Source organism: Bombina bombina, chromosome 7 (genome assembly GCF_027579735.1).
Source record: "Bombina bombina isolate aBomBom1 chromosome 7, aBomBom1.pri, whole genome shotgun sequence".
In the NCBI taxonomy this organism is placed as follows: Eukaryota; Metazoa; Chordata; class Amphibia; order Anura; family Bombinatoridae; genus Bombina; species Bombina bombina.
The window spans coordinates 575,824,176-575,834,175 of NC_069505.1; the positions used below are offsets into that span (position 1 = coordinate 575,824,176).

At 38.9% G+C, this 10,000-nt stretch overlaps 1 protein-coding gene across 1 annotated transcript in view; it reads right to left on the reverse strand.

Moving 5' to 3' along the window:
• Positions 1-10,000, reverse strand: part of LOC128667100 (proteasome subunit beta type-7) — a 74,377-nt gene that overhangs the window by 34,015 nt on the left and 30,362 nt on the right. Inside the window, exon 4 of the mRNA XM_053721993.1 lies at positions 1,214-1,354. Coding sequence (XP_053577968.1) covers positions 1,214-1,354 — 141 coding nt within the window. The remainder of the gene's footprint in view (positions 1-1,213; positions 1,355-10,000) is intronic.

The window sequence follows — 10,000 nt, forward strand, 5'->3', positions numbered from 1 at the left end:
AAGAAAGAAAGAAAGAGAGAAAGAAAGAAGAGAGAAAGAAAGAAAGAAAGAGAGAAAGAAAGAAAGAAGAGAGAAAGAAAGAAAGAGAGAGAAAGTAAGAAAGAGAGAAAGAAAGAAAGAGGGATAGAGAGAAAGAAAGAAAGAGAGAGAGATAGAGAAAGAGGGAGAGAGAGAGAAAGAGAGAGAGAGAGAGGGATAGAGAAAGAGGGAGAGAGAGAAAGAGAGAGAGAGAGAGGGATAGAGAAAGAGGGAGAGAGAGAAAGAAAGAAAGAGAGAAAGAAAGAAAGAGAGAAAGAAAGAAAGAAAGAGAGAAAGAAAGAAAGAGAGAAAGAAAGAAAGAGAGAAAGAAAGAAAGAGAGAAAGAAAGAGAGAAAGAAAGAGAGAGACAGAAAGAAAGAAAGAAAGAGAGAGGGATAGAGAGAAAGAAAGAAAGAGAGAGAGATGGATAGAGAGAAAGAGGGGGGGAGAGAGAGAGAGAGAGAAAGAAAGATAGAAAGAGAGATATAGAGAGAGAAAGAGAGAGAGATAGAGAAAGAGAGAGAGAGAAAGAGGGATAGAGAGAAAGAAAGAGAGAGAGAGAAAAAGAGAGAGAAAGAAATAGAGAGAGAGAAAAAGAGAGAGAGGGATAGAGAGGGATAGAGAGAAAGAAAGAAAGAAAGAAAGAAAGAGAGAGAGAGAGAGATGGATAGAGAGAAAGAAAGAGAGAGAGAAAGAAAGAAAGAAAGAAAGAAAGAAAGAAAGAAAAAGAAAGAGAGAGAGAAAGAGGGATAGAGAGAAAGAAAGAGAGAGAGAGGGATAGAGAGAAAGAAAGAGAGAGAGAGGGATAGAGAGAAAGAAAGAGAGAGAGAAAGAAAGAAAGAAAGAAAGAAAGAGAAAGAGAGGGATAGAGAGAAAGAAAGAGAGAGAGAAAGAAAGAAAGAAAGAAAAAGAAAGATAGAGAGAGAGAAAGAGAGAGACAGAGATAGAGAAAGAGGGAGAGAGAGAGAAAGAAAGAGAGAGAGAGAGAGAGAGAGGGATAGAGAAAGAGGGAGAGTGAGAAAGAGAGAGAGAGAAAGAGGGATAGAGAGAAAGAAAGAGAGAGAGAGAGAGAGAGAAAGAGGGATAGAGAGAAAGAGGGAGAGAGAGAAAGAGGGATAGAGAGAAAGAAAGATAGAGAGGGGAAACATTTAATCTCACTCTAGTCCCCTCCCCCCCAGACCCTTCTCTTTGTCACCTGTACAGCAGCTGCTTTAGAATCCTGTTAGCGGTGCACACACGTGCCTGGCGTCCTGTGGACAGAGAGTGCAGGTGGAGGTTGGAAGAAAGCATCTGGGTCACATTCTCTGCATCTGCTGCCACTCCAGCCCCACAGCAACTACAAAGTATACAGAGAGGTATACTATCAGTATATGTGTAGTATATACAGAGGGGTATCCTATGAGGGTATGTGTAGTATACACAGAAAGGTATCCTATGAGGGTATGTGTAGTATATACAGAGAGGTATCCTATGAGTATATGTGTAGTATATACAGAGAGGTATCCTATGAGGGTATGTGTAGTATATACATAGAGGTATCCTATGAGGGTATGTGTAGTATATACAGAGAGGTATCATATGAGTATATGTGTAGTATATACAGAGAGGTATCCTATGAGTGTATGTGTAGTATATACAGAGAGGTATTCTATGAGGGTATGTGTAGTATATATATATAGAGAGGAATACTATGAGGGTATGTGTAGTATATATAGAGAGAGGTATTCTAAAAGGGTATGTGTAGCATATATATAGAGAGGAATACTATGAGGGTATGTGTAGTATATATATAGAGAGGAATACTATGAGGGTATGTGTAGTATATATATATAGAGAGGAATACTATGAGGGTATGTGTAGTGTATATATATAGAGAGGAATACTATGAGGGTATGTGTAGTATATATACAGAGAGGTGTCCTATAAGGGTATGTGTAGTATATATACAGAGAGGTATTCTATAAGGGTATGTGTAGTATATATATAGAGAGGAATACTATGAGGGTATGTATAGTATATATATAGAGAGGAATACTATGAGGGTATGTGTAGTATATATATAGAGAGGAATACTATGAGGGTATGTGTAGTATATATATAGAGAGGAATACTATGAGGGTATGTGTAGTATATATAAATATATATATATATATATATATATATATATATATATATATATATATATATATATATATATATATATATATATATATATATATATATAGAGAGAGAGAGAGGAATACTATGAGGGTATGTGTAGTATATATATATATATATAGAGAGAGAGAGGAATACTATGAGGGTATGTGTAGTATATATACAGAGAGGTTTCCTATAAGGGTATGTGTAGTATATATACAGAGAGGTATTCTATAAGGGTATATGAAGTATATATATAGAGAGGAATACTATGAGGGTATGTGTAGTATATATATAGAGAGGAATACTATGAGGGTATGTGTAGTATATATATATATATATATAGAGAGAGAGAGAGAGAGAGAGGAATACTATGAGGGTATGTGTAGTATATATATATATATAGAGAGAGAGGAATACTATGAGGGTATGTGTAGTATATATACAGAGAGGTGTCTTATAAGGGTATGTGTAGTATATATACAGAGAGGTATTCTATAAGGGTATGTGTAGTATATATATATAGAGAGGAATACTATGAGGGTATGTGTAGTATATATACAGAGAGGTGTCCTATAAGGGTATGTGTAGTATATATACAGATAGGTGTCCTATAAGGGTATGTGTAGTATATATACAGAGAGGTATTCTATAAGGGTATGTGTAGTATATATATAGAGAGGAATACTATGAGGGTATGTGTAGTATATATATAGAGAGGAATACTATGAGGGTATGTGTAGTATATATATAGAGAGGAATACTATGAGGGTATGTGTAGTATATATACAGAGAGGAATACTATGAGGTTATGTGTAGTATATACAGAGAGGTATTCTATGAGGATATGTGTAGTATATAGAGGTATCCTATGATACATATATAAATATATATATACAGATGGATAAGGTGAAGGTATGAAAGTGTCTGCAGAGATCAGATATTAAAGTCATTTTTTCTCTATTGCATCTAAAAGAGAGCATGTACAAATGTTCTTCTAACTGTTAGTTTCAAAATAAAAATAAATAAAAACTTTAACTAAGCTTTTTTCATACAGAAATATGTATAAAATAGTTCTCTTGTGTATGCAATATATAGGGCATATACAGACCTCCCAACTGACAACTCAAAAACACCCATAACCCCACCCACTATCCACTTGTGACCTGCCCCTTCTGACATGACCACACCCACAAAATGATGAGGGCCTTCCACAACCTCCAGAGTTCTTTATTCCTAGCCGCAAATTTTGAGAGTTACTATATATATTTATATATATATATACAGTATATATAGTGACGTGCTGTCATAAGTGGCAGGTGAGGCAGTGTCCTATGTGTGTAATTACACTTTTGTTTAATGTTTAATAAAAATAAAAATAAGATTTTATATATTCTGTATATATATTTTTTTACTTGGGCCATGCTTGTGCTGGGCTGCTTTGATGTTATTCTTTTCGCCCCCTATCCTGTTTCACACTCAGATGGCGAGGGAGATAGAACAAGTTAAAAAGATTTATTGTTTTGTGCTTTAGTGAGTTCTTGCTCAGCAGTCACAAACTTATGGTCTTTTTAACTACTTGCTTGCCAGAGGTCAGAATTTCATTATATTGCCAAATGAAGAAAAATGTGTATGTGTTTATACTGTATATATATATATATATATATATATATATATATATATATATATATATATATATATATATATATATATATATATATATATATATATATATATATATATATATATATATATATATATAATCATGTAATGTAATGTAGTTTTAAAATGGGGCTTATTTTTTTATATATTTACTGGCAACACTAATTGTTGAATTAACCCTTGCACTCAAACAGTTAATTAAAGTTTTTAAACAAAATAAGTGATGCCACTGTTAGAATTCTATGTTTTTTTACTGTATTAAGAGTAAACTAAATATCATAAAAAAGAAATAAACTCTAATAAAAATAAGTTTTCTGTTGCTGTTGGATGCTATTACTGCAAATATTTGTTTTAATTTGTATGGCACTGTGATATAATGCAGAACAGCATGGAGGAAGGACATATTTGATCAGTCTTTATGGGTGATAAATGTCACAGTGGATAGACATTCACAATGACAGTATCACTGTGTTCTAGTGTAGAAAGAGATTCAGTGACACCATTAGGATTATATTGGAATCTCATAAACAGGCCTTTATATTATCTGCCATCTTTGTTAACAATCATGCCTTGCTGTTAATTTATGGAAGCTAATATATAATTGTTTAAAAGAAGAACCATCATAAATAAAGCCAGATTATTTGTTTCTAATGTAATCCTTTTGGAAGTCTGAATGGGACATTGTGCCTGTTTCTGGCAGTGATAGATGAAATATTATTATTATTATTATTGGTTATTTGTAGAGCGCCAACAGATTCCGCAGCGCTAGTAGCTACTAGTAATGGTTACTGCTTTCTCATGTACTTTAGAACTGAAAGTTGAGCAATTTCTAATTATCAGAACACGGAATGCACCTTGCAGACTTATCAAGGCTAAACTTGCTACATATGTGTCCCTAATTGGCTTTAGAGGATAATAGCTACAAAACTCGTTATACTAACTTTATGACAGTGACTAGCCTTGTTGTCTGAGGAATAAAGCCCAGATTAGCTTTTCCAAATAATGCAAATTTGGACTACTGGAGAATAACTGCAGTAAAAAGTGAATTTGTTTTAAAATGTTAAAGGAGCATGAAACACAAAATATTTTTTTCTTTCTTTCATGATTCAGATAGAGCAGCAATTTTAAGCAACTTTCTAATTTACTCCTATAAAAAAATTGTCTTTATTCTCTTGCTATCTTTATTTGAAAAAGCAGGTATGTAAACTTAAGACCCGACCCATTTTTGGTTCAGCACCTGGGTAGAACTTGCTGATTGGTTGCTACATTTAGTCACCAATCAGCAAGCGCTACCCAAGTGCTGAACCTAAATTTGGGCTGGCTCTTAAGCTCACAAAACTGATTTTTCAAATAAAGATAGCAAGAGAATGAAGAAAAATGTATAATAGGAGTAAATTAGAAAGTTGCTTAAAATTGCTGCTCTATTTGAATCATGAAAGAAAAGATTTGGGTTTAGTGTCCCTTTAACTTTTGTTATCTCAGTTGCTTTTTTTCTGTTGGCATATTTTGTTGAAAAGCATACCTAGGTAGGCTAAAGAGCAGCAATACACTACTGGGAGCAGCTGGTGATTGGTGGCTGCCCATATATACCTCTTGTCATTGGCTAACCTGATGTTCAGCTAACTTCCAGTAGCGAATTTCTGTTCCTTTAACAAAGAATATTAAAGCAAATGAAGCAAATGTTATAAAATAAATTGGAAAGTTGTTAAGCATTGCATGCTCAATCTGGATCATGAGCAAAAATGTTTAGGTTTCATATCTTTTTAAGACTTTGCTGATATGTTATTCTATTGCAATAATACAGAAATGTCTTGTAATTACAAGCTATTTACTGTGCCTTTTATGCCAATAATGTGCAATTTCGCACCAGATTTCACAATGGTGCAGTTACTCTTGAAACTATCACCCACAGAAAAGTATAAATATAAAAAAAACAAATGTAAGATAAATTGTTTATTTGTTCAAGTAAAGGGACACCTTGATATATTATTTTAAATATTTAGTTATGCATATAAAATATACTTTCATAATCTATTTCGTCCATTTTCATGTAATTTAGCTTTGAGAATTAGAAATCCACAATTTCTGAAATCAAGGCTACTTATCTTTCCCTAATTGGCTTTAACAGATAAGATGCAAAACAATTATTCTAACAATATGGTTGTGACTAGCCTTACTGTCTATAAGTGTTTCTGGGGTATATCATAGCCAGTGCCTCACCAGCCTCTGACCTCACCGCACATCACATATATATATATATATATATATATATATATATATATATATATATATATATATATATTTATACTGCATAAAAGGGAATAGTTTGTTATAGCATTTGGCCAAACAGTATTAACCCCATTCAACTGTCTTTCTTACCTGTCCTTTACACACACTGACTTCCAACCAAACACACTTGTCACAACTTATCATTGTTTGGCCAAATGATGTAACAAACTCTTAATTTTTTATACTTTTAGCTTAACTGTGTGTATCCAAGGTGGTGCTGACTATTCTGTGTGCTGTTTGATATTTTTGTGTGATTTCTCCGACTGGGCTTTGCACCCAGGCTGGTTTGTGGTTAAATGCCAGAGTCACTGATTACAAATACAGCTGCCTGCTGATGATTTATATATAGTGTTCATTTAATTAGTAGACTAATAACTATATACATACATACATATAAATGTATAATAGATAGACAGACAGACAGATAGATAGATAGATAGATAGAAAGATGATATATATATATATATATATATATATATATATATATATATATATATATATATATATATAAATAAATGGACAGAAAGATAGACAGACAGATACATATACAGACAGACAGGAAGACAGATAGGAAGACGGATACTGGGATATAAATAAATATGATGATCTAATAAGACATTTATACACAGCTTTACACTCATTCTCATAGATAGATAGATAGATAGATAGATAGATAGATAGTGTAGCGGGTCTCGGTACCCCAGACTGGGTATACCTGCTAAAGTCAGCTTCCTCCCACCAAACACCAACTCATGAACCTTCACTGGATACCTGCTGCTATTAGAATAACGGCCACTGCAAGTTGTTATAGCTACCCCCAAGAACATTAGCCAAGACTGAATGCTTGAGGGTCAAAATAGGAACTGCTTTATTGCACAGAAAACACAGCTTTTATACATTTCCAACAAAGGAGGGTAGTTACCACATAATCAATAGAAACAAATATTATACAATGAGACAAACATCAGACAATGGTTATTTAAACAAGATTCTAATCACATCCTGACTTACAAAAGGACAATGGATGACTCACACAATAACAGAAAGACACTTCACACCTAGATTAGATATGCATACACATAACAGCAGGGGGTCCCAGCTCAAACATTCTGAGTGTCTGAGTCTCTGAGTCTGGGGGGGGGGAGTTTGCAGCAAACAATGCTGGATTGGGCTGTCACCTTATACTCCAACAAAACACAGGAATCTTCAGGGCCCTTCAGTTCTCAGAGTCTCTGGGAATTCATGGAAATGGTGTAAACCTGAATCCAGGGAAAAAGTACTCCAAATGTACCCTGGACACCCGCCTCCCAAATCACACCGCTTCACACCTAGACAAGATATGCATACACATAACAGCAGGAGGTCCCAGCTCAAACATTCTGAGTCTCTGAGTCTCTGAGTCTGGGGGGGGGGGGGGAGTTTGCAGCAAACAATGCTGGATTGGGCTGTCACCTTATACTCCAACAAAACACAGGAATCTTCAGGGCCCTTCAGTTCTCAGAGTCTCTGGGAATTCATGGAAATGGTGTAAACCTGAATCCAGGGAAAAAGTACTCCAAATGTACCCTGGACACCCGCCTCCCAAATCACACCGCTTCACACCTAGACAAGATATGCATACACATAACAGCAGGAGGTCCCAGCTCAAACATTCTGAGTCTAGGGGGGGGTTGCAGCTGGATTGGGCTGTCACCTTATACTCCAACAAAACACAGGAATCTTCAGGGCCCTTCAGTTCTCAGAGACTCTGGGAATTCATGGAAACTGGGTAAACCTGAATCCAGGGTAAAAGTACTCCAAATGTACTCTGGACACCCGCCTCTAAAATCATAGAATCCCCTCAAGATCCTGGGTCCATAGTCGGTGGGGAGGAGGCTGGCCTGCAGTCCTCTCCAAGTACAAATGTAACGGAAGCTTCCATTACATTTCCCCCCCCCCCCCTGGGGTAGACTAACCAGGTACGAGACCTCCCACTGGTTTGGACCTGAGCCCAGCCCAAAACTTTCTTCCATTTTTGTTTTTGGCCACTGCCACTGGGGAGTTAGAATGCTGACCTCCTCTTCTTGGAACATGCTAAGCTGCTGGGGAGAGAGGTCGGCTACCTCCTCTCCCTGGAACCTGCTTTGTTGCTGGGTAGAGAGAGGCTGGCTACCTCCTCTCCCTGGAAACCGCTCTGCCGCTGGGGAGATAGGTCAGCTACCTCCTCTTCCTGGAACCGACTCTGCTGCTGTGGAGAGAGATCGGCTACATCCTCTCCCTGAAAACCGTTCTGCCGCTGGAGAGAGAGGTCAGTTACCTCCTCTCCCTGGAACTGACTCTGCTGCTGTGGAGAGAGGTCAGCTACCTCCTATCCCTGGCTTCCCGGAGCTGCTGCTGGTGCTGGGCAGAGCCCAGGGGTGCTCTGCCCTGTGGCCATCTCTTCTGCTGGAGGCTCACCGGTCTGTTCCTCCTCAGAGGAAAAGTCTATTAAATTATCAATCTCTGGAGCCTGTGGCTGGGTAGAGAAATCGACTACCTCCTCTCCCTGGGACTCCAGAGATATCACAGGTGCTGGACAGAGGCCATTGGTGCCCTGCCCTGTTGCCAGCGCTTCTACTGGTGTGGCAAGCTCAGGGCCAGGCTGCTGATCGTGGTCTAGCAGCTCATGGTAGCTCATTACTGGTTGCCACTCCTCTGGGGAAAAGTCCAATAAATACTTGATCACTGCACCAAAGCCCTCTTCAGGCTCTGAGGCATGCTGCTGAACGAGATCTAACAGCCTTTTATATGCCTTTTCTAGCTCCCACTCATGGGCATCTAGGTAATAAAGATCGTCTCTCAGTCCCGGTACTCCTTTAAGGTTTAGCCTCAGCTCTCTGTGTTCCAGTATGTCCTCCTGATGCCACTCTGCCGTACTCCCGCAGTAGGGGTCCTGTGTGAGACTTTCAAATAGCTTCCATTAAATTTTTCCCCCCTCAGGTAGACTAACCAGGTACCAGACCTCCCACTGGTTTGGACCTGAGTTAGTCGGATGGCCCAGCCCAAAACTTTCTTACATTTTTTTTTTGGCCACTGCCACTGGGGAGTGAGAATGCTGACCTCCTCTTCCTGGAACATGCTAAGCTGCTGGGGAGAGAGGTCGGCTACCTCCTCTCCCTGGAACCTGCTTTGTTGCTGGGTAGAGAGGCTGGTTACCTCCTCTCCCTGGAAACCGCTCTGCCGCTGGGGAGATAGGTCAGCTACCTCCTCTTCCTGGAACCGACTCTGCTGCTGTGGAGAGAGATCGGCTACATCCTCTCCCTGAAAACCATTCTGACGCTGGGGAGAGAGGTCAGCTACCTCCTATCCCTGGCTTCCCGGAGCTGCTGCTGGTGCTGGGCAGAGGTCAGGGGTGCTCTGCCCTGTGGCCATCTCTTCTGCTGGAGGCTCACCGGTCTGTTCCTCCTCAGAGGAAAAGTCTATTAAATTATCAATCTCTGGAGCCTGTGGCTGTGTAGAGAAATCGACTACCTCCTCTCCCTGGGACTCCAGAGATATCACAGGTACTGGACAGGGGCCATTGGTGCCCTGCCCTGTTGCCAGCACTTCTACTGGTGTGGCAAGCTCAGGACCAGGCTGCTGATCGTGGTCTAGCAGCTCATGGTAGCTCATTACCGGTTGCCACTCCTCTGAGGAAAAGTCCAATAAATCCTTGATCGCTGCACCAAAGCCCTCTTCAGGCTCTGAGGCATGCTGCTGAACGAGATCTAACAGCCTTTTATATGCCTTTTCTAGCTCCCACTCATGGGCATCTAGGTAATAAAGATCGTCTCTCAGTCCCGGTACTTCTTTAAGGTTCAGCCTCAGCTCTCTGTGTTCCAGTATGTCCTCCTGATGCCACTCTGCCATACTCCCGCAGTAGGGGTCCTGTGTG